The sequence below is a fragment of the Coregonus lavaretus genome (assembly GCF_964263955.1).
Source record: "Coregonus lavaretus genome assembly, chromosome: 14".
Lineage (NCBI taxonomy): Eukaryota > Metazoa > Chordata > Actinopteri > Salmoniformes > Salmonidae > Coregonus > Coregonus lavaretus.
In genome coordinates, this window is record NC_140001.1 from 49424764 (window position 1) to 49444195 (window position 19432).

The window sequence follows — 19432 nt, forward strand, 5'->3', positions numbered from 1 at the left end:
TATGTTTGCAGGAAAAAGGGGGTTGCTTGCAAGCCAAAGAACACCATTCCAACCTTGAAGCACAGGGGTGGCAGCATCATGGTGTGGGGGTGCTTTGCTGCAGGAGGGACTGGTGCACTTCACAAAATAGGTGGCATCATGAGGAAGGAAAATTATGTGGATATTTTGAAGCAACATCTCAAGACATCAGTTAGGAAGTTAAAGCTTGGTCGCAAATGGGTCTTCCAAATGGACAATGACCCCAAGCATACTTCCAAAGTTGTGGCAAAATGGCTTAAGGACAACAAAGTCAAGGTATTGCAGTGGCCATCACAAAGCACTGACCTCAATCCTATAGAAAATGTGTGGGCAGAACTGAAAAAGCGTGTGCGAGCAAGGAGGCCTACAAACCTGACTCAGTTACACCAGCTGTGTCAGAAGGAATGGGCCAAAATTCACCAACTTATTGTGGGAAGCTTGTGGAAGGCTACCCAAATTTTTTTACCCAAGTTAAACAATTTAAAGGCAATTCTACCAATTACAAATTGAGTGTATGTAAAGAAATAAAAGCTGAAATAAATCATTCTCTCTAATATTATTCTGACATTTCACATTCTTAAAATAAAGTGGTGATCCTAAATTACCTTTTACTAGGATTAAATGTCAGGAATTCTGAAAAACTGAGTTTAAATGTATTTGGCTATGGTGTATGTAAACTTCTGACTTCAACTGTAGAACGTTTAGGGGTGCCAGATATGAAGCAAGCAATAAAACCCTTTTTGGTTCTATCCAGAACCTTTTTTTCGAAGAGTGTGGTTGTGGTCAAGTGTCTAAACTACAGTTGTTGCATGTGAAAACTGAACGAAGTAACCAGGTGAAATATGAAGCAAGTGAATGGATACAGTTTACAGTGGCTTGGCATTTTTCCTATTTTGTTGCCTACAAATCTGGAATTAAAATTGATTTTTGGGGGATTTGTATTATTTGATTTACACAACTTGCCTACCATTTTGAAGATGCATTTTTTGTTGTTGTGTGAAACAAACAAGAAATAAGACAAGAAAACAAAAAACTTGAGCATGCATAACTTTTCACCCCCCCCCCCCCCCCCCCCCCCCACACACATTTTGCAGCAATTACAGCTGCAAGTCTCTTGTGGTAATTCTCTATAAGCTTGGCACATCTAGCCACTGGGATTTTTGCCCATTCTTCAAGGCAAAACTGCTCCAGCTCCTTCTAGTTGGATGGGTTCCGCTGGTGTACAGCAATCTTCAAGTCATACCACAGATTCTCTGTTCGATTGAGGTCTGGGCTTTGACTAGGCCATTCCAAGATATTAAAATGTTTCCCCTTAAACCACTCGAGTGTTGCTTTAGCAGTATGCTTAGGGTCATTGTCCTGCTGGAAGGTGAACCTCCGCCCCAGTCTCAAATCTCTGGACGACTGAAAAAGGTTTCCCTCAAGAATTTCCCTATATTTAGCCCCATCCATCATTCCTTCAATTCTGACCAGTTTCCTAATCCCTGCCGATTAAAAGCACCCCCACAGCATGATGCTGCCACCCCCATGCTTCACTGTGGGGATGGTGTTCTCGGGGTGATGAGAGGTGTTGGCTTTGTGCCAGACATAGCGTTTTCCTTGAAGGCCAGAAAGCTCAATTTTAGTCTCATCTGACCAGTGTACCTTCCTCCATATGTTTGGGAAGTCTCCCACATGCCTTTTGGCGAATACCAAATGTGTTTTCTTATTTTTTCTTTAAGCAATGGCTTTTTTCTGGCCACTCTTCTGTAAAGCCCAGCTCTGTGGAGTGTATGGCTTAAAGTGGTCCTATGGACAGATACTCCAATCTCCGCTGTGGAGCTTTGCAGCTCCTTCAGGGTTATCTTTGGTCTCTTTGTTTGCTCTCTGATTAATGCCCTCCTTGCCTGGTCCGTGAGTTTTGGTGGGCGGCCCTCTCTTGGCAGGTTTGTTGTGGTGCCATATTCCTTCAATTTTTTAATAATGGATTTAATGGTGCTCCGTTGGATGTTCAAAGTTTCTGATATTTTCGAATAATCCAACCCTGATCTGTACTTCTCCACAACTTCGTCCCTGACCTGTTTGGAGAGCTCCTTGGTCTTCATGATGCCGCTTGCTTGGTGGTGCCCCTTGCTTAGTAGTGTTGCAGACTCTGGGGCCTTTCAGAACTGGTGTATATATACTGAGATCATGTGCACACAGGTGGACTTTATTTAACTAATTATGTGACTTCTGAAGGTAATTAGTTGCACCAAGTCGTATTTAGGGTCTTCATAGCAAAGGGGGTGAATTCAAATGCACGCATCACTTTTCCGTTATTTATTTTGTAGAATTTTTTGAAACAAGTAATTTTTTTCATTTCACTTCACCACTTTGGACTATTTTGTGTATGTTCATTACATGAAATCCAAATAAAAATCTATTTAAATTACAGGTTGAAATGCAACAAAATAGGAAAAACGCCATGGGTGATGAATACTTTTGTCAGGCACTGTATCTCTATCTAATCAGAGCAGCAGGATCAACGTACAGCCTGCACTTATCTTTACAGACAGGAAAACTAGCCGGTTTAGTTATTTTGAGCATGGGGCATGATTCTGAGAAGGAGGACGAAGCTAGTGAGCATTAGAAATCTTTTCTGTATCATTCCAAGGACGTTGATTTTTGGTCCAGTTGGATCAAATCTGAACAAATTACAGACATCTATGTTTCACAAGTTTGAAAAGCACAGTACAGTACAGTAGAGTAGAGCACAGCATAGTACAGTACATTACCATTCAATACACAGTACAGTAAAGAAAAGTATAATATAGTACAGTACAGCACAATACAGTAGAGCACAGTAGAGCACAGTAGATTACAGTAAAGAAAGGTCAAGTATAGTTTACTGTATTGGACCCTTCTTTACTCTAATGGACTCTACTCTACTGAACTAAACTGTACTGTACTTTACTCTACTGAATTAAAATATACTGTACTGTACTCTACTGTACTGTGCTGGATACCGTACTGTACTGTATTCTACTGTACTCTACTGAACGAAACTCGACTGTCCTGTACCGTACCGTACTGTACTCTACTGTGCTCTAATGTACTTAACTGTGTCGTACTGTAATGTGATGTTCAAACTTGTTAAACATAGCCTGGACGTCTATGATTAATTCAGATTTGGATCTGGTCCTTACCGACCAAATGTGTACTTGTTTGGGGGCTGAGCTCCTTAGAATATTTCCCAGCATGATTTGCTTTGTTTGTTTTTACATTTACATTTGGCAGACGCTCTTGAGGCTATCTCCGTGTTAAAGTAGTCCATTTTCTTCTTCTTCATTGGCTTATTGCTCCCAACTCATAGGAATCCCCACCCAGTTGACTGCACTAAAATGACAATGTCCATGCTACAACGGGTTATATCCATGATGAGTCCTCTAGCTATCTTAATGACAACAGGCAAAACTCCGATATAAATTTTAAAAAAATTCAATGTTGCCGAAATGCCACGTGAATGCACTTTAATCAGTGCAGTCGTAACAACCTAACCATTATGAAACTTATATTAGATCAAATAAGCCTCATGTAGCAAATTAGCAATTACATTTTTGTTGACCGAATTCTACACTCATTGACCTCCATACAAAAATTCCTCACTTCGTGGGCTTACTTTCGTGGACAGACTTTGGGCTGCATAAATCCTTTCGCTTCGCCTCTTCCGCTTGAAATTGACCCGAAAACAACGAGGAAGTCTGCCGCAGAGTCCGTATGTCAAGCAAAGCTCTTAAGCATGCCAGCCCGCTCTTAATTGACACTAATCAAAAATATAAACGCAATATGTAAAGTGTTTGTCCCGTTTTTCATGAGCTGAAGTTAAAGATCCCAGAAATGTTCCATAAGCACAAAAAGCTTATTTTTTCTCAAATGTTGTGCGCAAATTTGTTTTACATCCCTGTTAGTGGGCATTTCACCTTTGCCAAGATAAACCATCCACCTGACAGGTGTGGCATATCAAGAAGCTGATTAAACAGCATGATCTTTACACATGTGCACCTTGTGCTGGGGACAAAAAAAGACCATGTGCAGTTTTGTCAGAAAACACAATGCCACAGATGTCTCAAGTTTTGAGGGAGCGTGCACTTGGCATGCTGACTGCAGGAATGTCCACCAGAGCTGTTGCCAGAGAATTGATGTTAATTTCTCTACCATAAGCATCCTCCTTCTTTGTTTTAGAGATTTTGTCAGTGTGTCCAACCGGCCTCACAACCGCAGACCACATGTAACCACGTCAGCCCAGGACCTCCACATCCGGCTTCTTCACCTGCGGGATCATCTGAGACCAGCCTCCTGGACAGCTGATGAAACTGTGGGTTTGCAGAACAAAATAATTTCTGCACAAACTGTCAGAAACCGTCTTAGGGAAGCGCATCTGGGTGCTCGTCGTCCTCACCAGGGTCTTGACTTGACAGCAGTTTGGCGTCGTAACTGACATCAGTGGGCAAATGCTCACCTTCGATGGCCACTGGCACACTGGAGAAGCGTGCTCTTCACGGTTGAATCCCGGTTTCAAGTGTACGGGGCAGATGGCAGACAGTGTGTATGGCGTCGTGTGGGTGAGCGGTTTGCTGATGTCAACATTGTGAACAGAGTGCCCCGTGCTGGCTGTGGGGTTATGCTATGGGCAGGTAAGCTACAGACAATGAACACAATTGCATTTTATTGATGGCAATTTGAATGCACAGAGATACCGTGACGATATCCTGAAGCAAATTGTAATGCAATTCATCCGCCGCCATCACCTCATGTTTTAGCATGATAATGCACAGCCCCATGTCGCAAGGATCTGTACACAATTCCTGGAAGTTGAAAATGTGCCAGTTCTTCCGTGGCCTGCATACTCACCAGACATGTCACCCATTGAGCATGTTTGGGATGCTCTGAATCGACATGTACAACAGCATGTTTCAGTTCCCGCCAATTTCCAGCAACTTCACACAGACATTGAAGAGGAGTGGGACAACATTCCACAGGCCACAATCAACAGCCTGATCAACTCTATGCGAAGGAGATGTGTCGCACTGCATGAGGCAAATGGTGGTCACACCAGATGCTGACTGGTTTTCTGATCCACGCCCATCTTTGGTATCTGTGACCAACAGATGCATATCTATATTCCCAGTCATGTGAAATCCATAGATTAGGGTCTAATTAATTAATTTCAATTGACTGATTTCCTTATATGAACCAGGTAAAATTGTTGCACGTTGTGTATATATTTTTGTTCAATGTATATTTAGTTCGACTCGCCATTAGTTCAGCATCTGAACTGTGCGTAATACTGTCAATTATGTGTTTTGGCTAGCCACTGTACAGTTAGGTTGCTGTTAGAAGCAGCACTTCATTGAAATCATAAAACTCCTCTCTGTGGTGAACGTTTTTACTTTACGTTTGCGTGCGCCACGGATTACCATTCATTTCACCAGTAGGCTATAAATTTCATGTTGGCCATTTGGGTGAAAACTGAGGTCTTTCCCACATCTGGTAGATTTAAATCTAGCTTAAGACAAGGTTACACAACATACAAGCGTAACTATACAACATCTTTAAACCATCTTTGTATGTGACACAAACACACCCTCACAAACATACTTTCACAAATTGTTCTCAAAAACACTGGGGATAATATTCCCACAGAATATGGAAAGCCATCCCAGTAAGCAAAATCACGTGCATTTCAGGTGCTGAATGAAAGGTTAGAAGATGTATTTTCCAGATGTCAAAAATGTGTCTCATAAGGATGTTGAAAATACTTCTTATATGGAAGTCTAAATTATGTATTTTCTGGACATTGAAATCAGGTGCGTTTTAGTTGCTGAATGAAAGGTAAAAATACGTATTTTCAGGACATCGAAAATATGTCATTTACAGACATTGAAAATGCATATTCTGGGGCATTTTTTGCTGTACTGTGCTGTCCAAACTTGTGAAACCGGACCAAATCTGAACCAATCATAGACATCTACTGTATGTTTGGGCTAAATCAAGGCCGTTCCGGACCAAAAATCTATGTCAGTGGACGTTGAAACCAAGGCAGGTCCGGACCGCACCAAAAAAAGACCAAAAAAAGACAGAGGACTAAAAAAGTTGTGAATTGAGAGGGAACAGTCTTGAACCAGTGACCCTGTGGTGCACAACCTCCTGAGCCCTTAAGGTCAATATCATGTTGGTAGAAGGAGGCCATAGATGAGAGGAAAGGGGGAGTGAGGAGGCCACCTACATTATTGAGATACAGCCCTAGTCTGTGTTGGGGTCTCCTGGGTGTCAGCCTCCTGGTCCCAAACAAAGACAAGCTACCGTACAGGATGTATGATGTCACATCCTGTGTTTGTGAGACATGACCAGGCATTTATGTGGAAACCACATAGAAAAACGGGACTTTCACATAGTGAGCCAAACATACTGTAGTTACATACTGTACTAATGTACTAAACTGACCTTAACTGATGCCTTAATAAGTGTTTATATTAGTTGTTTTAATTGCAGTGTGTGTTTGTACTATTTGAAGCACCCTGTCAGCCTGGAATTGCCCCTTGGAATTAATAAATGTGTATTGTATTGCACTAGTAGGAAAGCTAATTAATAACGTAATATAAAATGTTCCCTCTCTCTCGGTGTGTAGAGAAGAGCCAGTCAATGAGGGGGGCCCAGGCTCTGTCCTCTACTCTGGCTGCTGCCTCCAGACTCTCAGCCATGATCCACCGACCAGGGAAGGACCAGGTGTACGCCAATGCCATGCTGGTGGACCAGGTGAGTTGTCATAACCAGGTTATAACCAGGTAGATTCTGGTGTACCAGGTGATCCGTCATAACCAGGTTATAACCAGGCAGATCTGGTGGACCAGGTGATCTGCCGTAATGAGGTTATAACCAGGTAGATGCTGGTGGACCAGGCGAGCTGTCATAACCAGGTTATAACCAGCCATAACCAGGGATTGGACTGATTTTGTCCCAGACACTGATCTCTCACCTTTGCCCCTGCTCAGGTGGATGATCTGGATATAAAGTACTGTTCTCCAAGGGAAGAGGAGGTGAGCTCTGTGCCACAGTTGAACAGCCCTGCCTGGGACTCCTTCTTTGGTAGTCTCCCTGGCTCCACAGCTCCTCATAGGTTCCAGGCCTTCCCCCTTCCTTCCTCTCCCTCGGCCTACCCCTTTCCTTTCTCTGGTGGTAGTCAGAGGGGGAGCATCCAGCCGTCCGTCTCCCTCTCCTCTGGGCTCAGTCAAAGAGGAACCAGTCGGCCTGAGGAGACCTGTATACTTAGGTAAGTTCCACACCCAAACACCCGCACTCTGCTCTACCATGCTTGGTTAGTTATAGTTAAGTAAGGTCAAAAGCTGACCAAAAATATTTCTGGGGGTTTCATAATATGTTATTGTTGCATACTTACTGGGGTCTCAAAGATCTCCATGTTAATGTATTTTACAATGCAATTCCTCTAAAGGTGTCAAACAAAAACAAAAACCTAAACTAACTTAAACGTAAAATAAGCTTTTTGGTCCACTACTGTATCCAGTACAGTAGCTGTACTCAGTACCACGTGAGTCAGAGCAGTAGGGGTTAAAGTTACAGGAAGTCACAATGAACTGTTCTCTTTGGTCAAGACGCCGGAGTGAACAGATACTGAACAGTGCGATCATTCTGTACCCATGGACTTATGGTTTCAGCTTCTTTTACGAAAGACAAAATTATGAATATTTATCAAAGTTTAGTAGAAACTAAATGTACTAAAATGTTCATTGGTACAGTGAGGGAAAAAAGTATTTGATCCCCTGCTGATTTTCTACGTTTGCCCACTGACAAAGACATGATCAGTCTATAATTTTAATGGTAGGTTTATTTGAACAGTGTGAGACAGAATAACAACAACAAAAATCCAGAAAAACGCATGTAAAAAATGTTATAAATTGATTTGCATTTTAATCAGGGAAATAAGTATTTGACCCCTCTGAAAAACATGACTTAGTACTTGGTGGCAAAACCCTTGTTGGCAATCACGGAGGTCAGACATTTCTTGTAGTTGGCCACCAGGTTTGCACACATCTCAGGAGGGATTTTGTCCCACTCCTCTTTGCAGATCTTCTCCAAGTCATTAAGGTTTCGAGCCTGACGTTTGGCAACTCGAACCTTCAGCTCCCTCCACATATTTTCTCTGGGAATAAGGTCTGGAGACTGGCTAGACCACTCCAGGACGTTAATGTGCTTATTCTTGAGCCACTCCTTTGTTGCCTTGGCCATGTGTTTTGGGGCATTGTCATGCTGGAATACCCATCCACGACCCATTTTCAATGCCCTGGCTGAGGGAAGGAGGTTCTTACCCAATATTTGACAGTACATGGCCCCGTCCATCGTCCCTTTGATGCGGTGAACTTGTCCTGTCCCCTTAGCAGAAAAACACCCCCAAAGCATAATGTTTCCAGCTCCATGTTTGACGGTGGGGATGGTGTTCTTGGGGTCATATGCAGCATTCCTCCTCCTCCAAACACGGCGAGTTGAGTTGATGGCAAAGAGCTCGATTTTGGTATGATCTGACCACAACACTTTCACCCAGTTCTCCTCTGAATCATTCAAATGTTCATTGGCAAACTTCAGACGGGCCTGTATATGTGCTTTCTTGAGCAGGGGGACCTTGCGGGCGCTGCAGGATTTCAGTCCTTCACGGCGTAGTGTGTTACCAATTGTTTTCTTGGTGACTATGATCCCAGCTGCCTTGAGATCATTGACAAGATCCCCCCGTGTAGTTCTGGGCTGATTCCTCACCGTTCTCATGATCATTGCAACTCCACGAGGTGAGATCTTGCATGGAGCCCCAGGCCGAGGGAGATTGACAGTTCTTTTGTGTTTCTTCCATTTGCAAATAATCGCACCAACTGTTGTCACCTTCTCACCAAGCTGCTCCCTTTAAGAGTGTGCTCCTAATCTCAGCTCGTTACCTGTATAAAAGACACCTGGGAGCCAGAAATCTTTCTGATTGAGAGGGGGTCAAATACTTATTTCCCTCATTAAAATGCAAATCAATTTGTAACATTTTTGACATACGTTTTTCTGGATTTTTTTGTTGTTATTCTGTCTCTCACTGTTCAATAAACCTACCATTAAAATTATAGACTCATAATTTTTTGGTCAGTCAGCAAACATACAAAATCAGCAGGGGATCAAATACCTTTTTCCCTCACTGTATGTGCTCTCTCTCTCTCTCTCTCTCTCTCTCTCTCTCTCTCTCTCTCTCTCTCTCTCTCTCTCTCTCTCTCTCTCTCTCGCTCTCTCGCTCTCTCGCTCTCAGTTCCAGTTCCAGTCTGGACCCAGTAGAGTGTGACAGTGGGGAGGAGGACACCCTGTGCCAGTCTCCCCCCTCCCTCCCCATCTCCTCTTCTCCATGGCAACGCCCCACCCTGCATACCAGCTCTGGGTACGAGAGGGACTCCTTTGACACCTCACCGGACTTCAACCGCACACACTCTGACAATTCACACACACCTTCCAAGGTACTTCACACACATACATTCAGACTGCACACACTTACCTGCCAAGGTTCTACATAGACAGACGTGTGATTGTATTGTGCTGTTATGGTTAGGCCCACATTGGTGTCACGCCCTGGCTCTGGGGACTCTAATATGTTGAGCCAGGGTGTGTATAGTCTATGTGTGTTCTAGGTTTCACTTTCTGGTTTTGTAGATCTATGTTGGCCAGGGTGGCTCCCAATCAGAGACGGCTGTAGCTCGTTGTCTCTGATTGGGAGTCATACTTAGGTAGCCGTTTGGCACTCATTCATTGTGGTTTCTTGTTCGTATTTGGTTTGTGTATGACCATTGACTGTCACGTCATCGTTTTGATCGTGTGATCATTGATATAATAAATATGTTCGCTTTCAACGCTGCGCCTTGGTCCTCATCTCTTACCGACGATCGTGACAGAAGAAACCACCAAGATTTGACCAAGCAGCGTGTCCAGGAGCCATCGCCAGGGAGATCTCTAGCAGATCTCCTTCGCCTCCTCGACTGGGTCAAGCCGAGTGAGGAAGAGAAGGGCTTGACATTGTGGCAGAAGGGCGAAAGGCTGGCGAGGGACATGGAGACCTGGTCCACGGGTAGGAGAGACGCCCAGAAAATTTTTAGGGGGGGGCTAACACCGTGGACGACGGGCCAGCAGGAGACCGCGGCAGAGCGGCCCAGCGGATTGGCAGAGGAGGCCGCCAGGTTACGGGGGCCACTGGTCGAAGAGGGGGTGGAAGGTGTAGAGGCACGGCGAGAGGTACTGGGGTGTGTTACCAGTCCGGTCCGGCCCATTCCAGATCCCTGCGTAGGACCAGTGGTGTGTGTCCCCAGAACGGTCCGGCCTGTTCCTGCTCCCCGCCCCAAGTCAGTGGTGCGCTTCGTCAGCCCGGCTCGGCCCGTTCCTGCTCCCCGCACCAAGTCAGTGGTGCGCTTCGTCAGCCCGGCTCGGCCCGTTCCTGCTCCCCGCACCAAGTCAGTGGTGCGCTTCGTCAGCCCGGCTCGGCCCGTTCCTGCTCCCCGCACCAAGTCAGTGGTGCGCTTCGTCAGCCCGGCTCGGCCCGTTCCTGCTCCCCGCACCAAGTCAGTGGTGCGCTTCGTCAGCCCGGCTCGGCCCGTTCCTGCTCCCCGCACCAAGTCAGTGGTGCGCTTCGACAGCCCGGCTCGGCCCGCTCCTGCTCCCCACACCAAGCCAGTGGTGTGCGTCGTCAGTCCGGCACGGCCCGTGCCTGTTCCACCGGTGGCTGGTCCGGCACCGGTCAGATGCTTCACGCCAGAGCTAGAGCAATCCGCTCCACCAGTGTGCAGTCCAGCTCCGGCCAGCGGGACCAGACCGGACCAGGGGTACATTGGGGGGTTGGAGAGGGAGCGGGAATCAGGCCCGGAGCCGGATCCGCCGCCTAAGCAGAGTGCCCACCCGGTCCCTCCCCTGTGGTGTTTGGTGGGCGCGGTCGGAGTCCGCGCCTTTAGGGGGGGGTACTGTCACGCCCTGGCTCTGGGGACTCTAATATGTTGAGCCAGGGTGTGTATAGTCTATGTGTGTTCTAGGTTTCACTTTCTGGTTTTGTAGATCTATGTTGGCCAGGGTGGCTCCCAATCAGAGACGGCTGTAGCTCGTTGTCTCTGATTGGGAGTCATACTTAGGTAGCCGTTTGGCACTCATTCATTGTGGTTTCTTGTTCGTATTTGGTTTGTGTATGACCATTGACTGTCACGTCATCGTTTTGATCGTGTGATCATTGATATAATAAATATGTTCGCTTTCAACGCTGCGCCTTGGTCCTCATCTCTTACCGACGATCGTGACAATTGGTTACTAGCTAAATGTGGCTGAAAGCATCACTTACTATCTCTCATTTTAATGATTCTCCCTTCCCTAAAAATCCATGTTTCTTTTTTTAGGGGGTAGATCAGCTTTAATATTGCAGATTGATTGTAACTTCCATCAATGTAATTGTCTGCTTCACTTCCAATCCCCCATATATTTTTTCCCGCAAAAATATATATACATACAGTGAGGGAAAAAAGTATTTGATCCCCTGTTGATTTTGTACGTTTGCCTACTGACAAAGACATGATCAGTCTATAATTTTAATGGTAGGTTTATTTGAACAGTGAGAGACAGAATAACAACAAAAAAATCAAAAAAGACGCATGTCAAAAAATGTTATAAATTGATTTGCATTTTAATGAGGGAAATAAGTATTTGACCCCTCTGCCAAACATGACTTAGTACTTGGTGTCAAAACCCTTGTTGGCAATCACAGATGTCAGACGTTTCTTGTAGTTGGCCACCAGGTTTGCACACATCTCAGGAGGGATTTTGTTCTACTCCTCTTTGCAGATCTTCTCCAAGTCATTATGGTTTCGAGGCTGACGTTTGGCAACTCGAACCTTCAGCTCCCTCCACAGATTTTCTATGGGATTAAGGTCTGGAGACTGGCTAGGCCACTCCAGGACCTTAATTAGCTTCTTCTTGAGCCACTCCTTTGTTGCCTTGGCCGTGTGTTTTTGGTCATTGTCATGCTGGAATACCCATCCACGACCCATTTTCAATGCCCTGGCTGAGGGAAGGAGGTTTCCACCCAAGATTTGACGGTACATGGCCCCGTCCATCGTCCCTTTGATGCGGTGAAGTTGTCCTGTCCCCTTAGCAGAAAAACACCCCCAAAGCATAATGTTTCCACCTCCATGTTTGACGGTGGGGATGGTGTTCTTGGGGTCATAGGCAGCATTCCTCCTCCTCCAAACACGGCGAGTTGAGTTGATGCCAAAGAGCTCCATTTTGGTCTCATCTGACCACAACACTTTCACCCAGTTCTCCTCTGAATCATTCAGATGTTCATTGGCAAACTTCAGACGGGCCTGTATATGTGCTTTCTTGAGCAGGGGGACCTTGCGGGCGCTGCAGGATTTCAGTCCTTCACGGTGTAGTGTGTTACCAATTGTTTTATTGGTGACTATGGTCCCAGCTGCCTTGAGATCATTGACAAGATCCTTCCCGTGTAGTTCTGGGCTGATTCCTCACCGTTCTCATGATCATTGCAATTCCACGAGGTGAGAGCCCCAGACTCCTCTTGCATGGAGCCCCAGGCCGAGGGAGATTGACAGTTATTTTGTGTTTCTTCCATTTGCGAATAATCGCACCAACTGTTGTCACCTTCTCACCAAGCTGCTTGGCGATGGTCTTGTAGCCCATTCCAGCCTTGTGTAGGTCTACAATCGTGTCCCTGACATCCTTGGAGAGCTCTTTGGTCTTGGCCATGGTGGAGAGTTTGGAATCTGATTGATTGAGGTGTCTTTTATACAGGTAACAAGCTGAGATTAGGAGCACTCCCTTTAAGAGTGTACTCCTAATCTCAGCTCGTTACCTGTATAAAAGACACCTGGGAGCCAGAAATCTTTCTGATTGAGAGGGGGTCAAATACTTATTTCCCTCATTAAAATGCAAATCAATTTATAACATTTTTTACATGCGTTTCTCTGGATTTTTTTGTTGTTATTCTGTCTCTCACTGTTCAAATAAACCTACCATTAAAATTATAGACTGATCATTTCTTTGTCAGTGGGCAAACCTACAAAATCAGCAGGGGATCAAATACTTTTTTCCCTCACTGTATATATACATACACATACACATACAGTACATACATACATACAAACATAGACATATAAATACATACATATACACACATACATACATACATACATACATACATACATACATACATACATACATACATACATACATACATACATATAAATACATATACATGTTTGGACACACCTACTCATTCAAGGGTTTTTCTTTATTTTTACAATTTTTTACATTGTAGAATAATAGTGAAGACACCAAAACTATGAAATAACACATATGGAATCATGTAGTAAACAAAAAAGTGTTAAACAAATCAAACTATATTTTATATTTGAGAATCTTCAAATAGCCACCCTTTGCCTTGATGACAGCTTTGCACACTCTTGGCATTCTCTCAACAAGCTTCACCTGGAATGATTTTCCAACAGTCCTGAAGGAGCTGAGCACTTGTTGGCTGCTTTTCCTTCACTCTGCGGCCCGACTCATCTCTGCGGCCCGACTCATCCCAAACCATCTCAATTTGGTTGAGGTCGGGGGATTGTGGAGGCCAGGTCATCTGACGCAGCACTCCATCACTTTCCTTCTTGGTCAAATAGCCTGGAGGTGTGTTGGGTCATTGTCCTGTTGAAAAACAAATGATAGTCCCACTAAGCCCAAACCAGATGGGATGGCGTTTCACTGCAGAATGCTATGGTAGCCATGCTGGTTAAGTGTGCCTTGAATTCTAAATAAATCACAGACAGTGTCACCAACAAAGCACCCCCACACCATAACACCTCCTCATCCATGCTTTACGGTGGGAAATACAGATGCAGAGATCATCTGTTCACCCACACCGCGTCTCACAAAGACACAGCGGTTGGAACCAAAAATCTCCAATTTGGACACCAGACCAAAGGATACATTTCCACTGGTCTAATGTCCATTGCTCGTGTTTCTTGGCCCAAGCAGGTCTCTTCTTATTGGTGTCCGGTAGTAGTGGTTTCTTTGCAGCAATTCGACCATGATTCACACAGTCCCCTCTGAGCAGTGGATGTTGAGATGTGTCTGTTACTTGAACTCTATGAAGCATTTATTTGGGCTGCAATTTCTGAGGCTGGTAACTCTAATGAACTTATCCTATGCAGCAGAGTTAACTCTGGGTCTTCCAATCCTGTGATGGTCCTCATGAGAGCCAGTTTCATCATAGCGCTTGATGGTTTTTGCGACTGCACTTGAAGAAACTTTCAAAGTTCTTGAAATGTTCCGTATTGACTGACCTTCACGTCTTAAAGTAATGATGGACTGTTGTTTCTCTTTGCTTATTTGAGCTGTTCTTGCCACAATATGGACTTTGTCTTTTACCAAATAGGGCTATCTTCTGTATACCCCCCTACCTTGTCACAACACAACTGATTGGCTCAAATGCATTAAGAAGGAAATAAATTCCACAAATTAACTTTTAAAAAGGCACACCTGTTAATTGAAATGCATTCCAGGTGACTACCTCATGAAGCTGGTTGAGAGAATGCCAAGAGTGTGCAAAGCTGTCATCAAGGCAAAGGGTGGCTATTTGAAGAATCCCAAATCTCAAATATATTTTGATTTGTTTAACACTTTTTTGGTTACTACATGATTCCATATGTGTTATTTCATAGTTTTGATGTCTTCACTATCATTCTACAATGTAGAAAATAGTTTAAAAAATAAAGAAAAACCCTGCAATGAGTAGGTGTGTCCAAACTTTTGACTGGTACTGTATATATACATATCCTTTAAAAATATATATTTTCCTTTATTACTTTCCAACCCCACCACCCCTCCCCTAATTGGAGTAAACTAGTGAACAACAACGCTTAGGCCTCTACTTCCAGCTTATACGTAATATATAAATTTTTTGGACAATTTTACAATAGTTCTATTTTGTTTGTTTTTACTCCTGAACTTCCTCTACCCTCAAATCATTTTCATGATGTCCATCCGGTTTGCTTCTGTATGCCATATCTTTCAAACTGTGCTCTTTCACAAAAGTTATTAACCATGGTTCTGGTGTGTTTCCCTCAGGATCTGTCAGACCCACAACATCGTCTGCGCTCTTACTCCTACTCCTCCCCCAAGGCCCAGCTTTCACGCCCCCTGTTAACCCGAGATGTAGCAATCTCCGACCTGACAGAAGGTCAGTCAACTTTAACCCCTGACCCCTGACTTCTCTCTCCCCAGGGCCATCCACCATGTGTCAGACAGAAGCCTGTTTAGGATAGCTTTGCAGCTGGGTTCTCTCTGTAGCTCTTCAGGAGCTGGGGTAAACACAGTGAACTGTGTGTGGGTTTGGTTTGGTTTCGGGGAAATGTTGTGGTTCTTTATGGGGAGATTGTTTTGTTTCTCTCATGGGGAAATGTTTTGACATTGCTACCATTTGTCTGTTGTTGTCCTTTTTCTCCTCCTGTTCTTTCTTTCTGTGATCTGTTCTTCCTCCTCTCTCTTTCTGTGATCTGTTCTTCAACAGCAGCTCTTTCCTGTGTGTGTTCCCTCTCTCTCTGTAGGGGTCTGCTGGACCTGGGGCTTTAGAAATATTCTAGGTTACATCCTAGAATGGCACCCTATCCCCTATATAGTGCACTACTTTTGACCAGAGCCCTAGGGGCCCAGGTCAAAGGTAGTGCACAACACACTCACTTGCCAAGGTTTAACATAGACAGACGTGTGATTGTATTGTAGCCCCTAATGTTGACCTTTTCCTTCACAGATGACATACTCAAACTGTCAATATTTATTTTGACATTATTTTACTCGTTGCCACGGTCCAGATTTACCAAGCAATTGCACAGTTGATTTTAATCGCTAAGAGTCTATTGACACACCCGTGCATAGTAAGTAACAAAATTCAAAAAATCCCCATCAAAATCCATCAGTTTATTAACGTATAGATATATGCACGGCATCCGCCTATGTCGGCCTTCTGCGGTGGAAGGTGGCCGAGCTACAGCAGTGTTTCAGACCATGAGACATCCCGAAAATCGGTCTTTTCACAAAAACATCTGTAGCGTCTCATCTTTCCTCTATTAAAAGATGAAATTCTCACGAAAACGAACGATCGTGTTCTCCGTTTTGCTCTACGACCCACACAAGTGTCACTGGACTCATCTGACGGTAACCCGCTACCGGTTAAAAAAATTAATGGAAGTATGGAGGTAGTTTTGTGGCAACAAAAAAAAGGTTTTAAATATGTGTCCAAAAAACACAAATAGTTCCTGACCTTTCTTATACCTCCTAGGTATAGGACAGACATTTCAAAACCTTATTGCTTATGATTAATTTGTCTGTTTTGCCATTTATGAATGTGTTCTTCAATGCATTTCTAAGGGCTATAGTAGTAAAGGCCAAATTCAATATGTTATCCCCCCCAAAAATGTATACAGTGTCTTGCGAAAGTATTCACCCCCCTTGGCAATTTTCCTATTTTGTTGCCTTACAACCTGGAATTAAAATTGATTTTTTGGGGGGGTTGTATCATTTGATTTACACAACATGCCTACCACTTTGAAGATGCAAAATATTTTTTATTGTGAAACAAACAAAAAATAAGACAAAAAAATGGAAAACTTGAGCGTGCATAACTATTCACCCCCCCCAAAGTCAATACTTTGTAGAGCCACCTTTTGCAGCAATTACAGCTGCAAGTCTCTTGGGGTATGACTCTATAAGCTTGGCACATCTAGCCACTGGGATTTTTGCCATTCTTCAAGGCAAAACTACTCCAGCTCCTTCAAGTTGGATGGGTTCCGCTGGTGTACAGCAATCTTTAAGTCATACCACAGATTCTCAATTGGATTGAGGTCTGGGCTTTGACTAGGCCATTCCAAGACATTTAAATGTTTCCCCTTAAACAACTCGAGTGTTGCATTAGCAGTATGCTTAGGGTCATTGTCCTGCTGGAAGGTCAACCTCCGTCTCAGTCTCAAATCTCTGGAAGACTGAAACAGGTTTCCCTCAAGAATTTCCCTGTATTTAGCGCCATCCATCATTCCTTCAATTCTGACCAGTTTCCCAGTCCCTGCCGATGAAAAACATCCCCACAGCATGATGCTGCCACCACCATGCTTCACTGTGGGAATGGTGTTCTCGGGGTGATGAGAGGTGTTGGGTTTGCACCAGACATAGTGTTTTCCTTGATGGCCAAAAAGCTCAATTTTAGTCTCATCTGACCAGAGTACCTTCTTCCATATGTTTGGGGAGTCCCCCACATGCCTTTTGGTGAACACCAAACGTGTTTGCTTATTTTTTCTTTAAGCAATGGCTTTTTTCTGGCCACTCTTCCGTAAAGCCCAGCTCTTTGGCGTGTACGGCTTAAAGTGGTCCTATGGACAGATACTCCAATCTCCGCTGTGGAGCTTTGCAGCTCCTTCAGGGTTATCTTTGGTCTCTTTGTTGCCTCTCTGATTAATGCCCTCCTTGCGTGGTCCGTGAGTTTTGGTGGGTGGCCGTCTCTTGGTAGGTTTTTAGTGGTGCCATATTCGTTCAATTTTTTTATAATGGATTTAATGGTTCTACGTGGGATGTTCAAAGTTTCTGATATTTTTTTATAACCTAACCCTGACCTGTACTTCTCCACAACTTTGTCCTGACCTGTTTGGAGAGCTCCTTGGTCTTCATGGTGCTTAGTGGTGTTGCGGACTCTGGGGCCTTTCAGAACAGGTGTATATATACTGAGATCATGTGACAGATCATGTGACACTTAGATTGCACACAGGTGGACTTTATTTAACTAATGAGGTGACTTCTGAAGGTAATTGGTTGCACCAGATCTTATTTAGGGGCTTCATAGCAAAGGGGGTGAATACATATGCACGCACCACTTTTCCGTTATTTACTTTCTTGAATTTTTTGAAACAAGTAATTTTTTTCATTTCACTTCACCAACTTGGACTATTTTGTGTAAGTCCATTACATGAAATCCAAATAAAAATCAATTTAAATGACAGGTTGTAATGCAACAAAATAGGAAAAACTAATGAATACTTTTGCAAGGCACTGTACCTTCTGGGGTCCTACAATTCTAAATCAAATGGCTAAATGGTCCATGGTGTGACCATCTTAAAACAATTCGATATGTTAGCTTAGTAGAACCCCCCAGTTTAAAATCAGTTGTGCAATTGCTTGGTAAATCTGGACCATGGCAACAAGTAAAAGTTGGAATATTTCATCTGTGAGTATGTCGTCTGTGAAGAAAAAAGGTATGTATATGATGAATATGATGCAATATCCCAAAAACATTAACATTCACCATACATTTTTATTAATGTTGGATTTTGCAATCTTAGCAAATCTGTCCTAGGTATAGTTGACTGTATATTGATCATTGCTTGTGTTCCAAATGGCACCATATTCCCTATATATTGCACTACCTTTGACCAGAGCACTCTCTGCCCTAGTCAAAGTTAGTACACTATATAGGGAATAGGGTGCCATTTGGGACGTAAACATTAACTCTGCTTCTGGTGTTTATTAGTTGATGGGGATTCCTGTTGAGTCTCACTTTCCTTGTTACTCACATTACTGTCATTCCGTGTAACCCTTTCAGAGCATATAGACTTCAACTTGACTGAGACACCCAGAGAGAAGAGGTACGGACAATCTTTCATTCTACAGTATTTATTTTAGAGTCTTTGCAATGCCCCACCTCTCTAGTGTGTGTGTGCATGCATGCGTGCGTGTGTGTGTCTCTGTGGGTGTGTGTGCGCATTTGTGCGTGTGTGTCTGTGTGTGTGTGTAACACAATCTTAGTTACCTCTCTAGTTTAGCCATGTGGTCAGGGTCTGGCTGGGCAGGATGTGACATACTTCCTGTTACACGGCCCACAGGTCAGAATAAGCTCTGATTACAACCTCAAAATAACCCCAAATACACACACACACACACAAACAGGGCTTTCCTAGACATCTGAACTCAGACACAACTTTTAGAATGCAGTAGTTTTAGAAGTGATACTTATACAATAACAAGTTGCATCATAGTTCTGAAACAGATATAATTGTTGATTTGTATTTATTTACTTGTCCACAAGGTTTTATTTATGTGATGACGTTATCAGATTTTGTTTGTAAAGAGTCTTTTCCATGTACGTTTTTTTATCATTCATGGTGACTCATACTTACATCTCAGCTCATCTCACTAACGTCTCAGAAATATGAGGTCTCATTCCCTAATATATTGCCATCGCTAAAGAAACATTAATGCATTGCTAACAGCAGAGAGATCATATGAGATGATGGTATAGCTAGTTAACTACATACATTATCTCAGGTAACACACAGACAAT

At 43.7% G+C, this 19432-nt stretch overlaps 1 protein-coding gene across 1 annotated transcript in view; it reads left to right on the forward strand.

The window, feature by feature from the left end:
• Positions 1-19432, forward strand: part of LOC311141772 (rho guanine nucleotide exchange factor 28-like) — a 92499-nt gene that overhangs the window by 39650 nt on the left and 33417 nt on the right. Inside the window, exons 2-6 of the mRNA XM_084177226.1 lie at positions 6665-6792; positions 7029-7306; positions 9332-9527; positions 15178-15289; positions 18695-18737. Coding sequence (XP_084033352.1) covers positions 6665-6792; positions 7029-7306; positions 9332-9527; positions 15178-15289; positions 18695-18737 — 757 coding nt within the window. The remainder of the gene's footprint in view (positions 1-6664; positions 6793-7028; positions 7307-9331; positions 9528-15177; positions 15290-18694; positions 18738-19432) is intronic.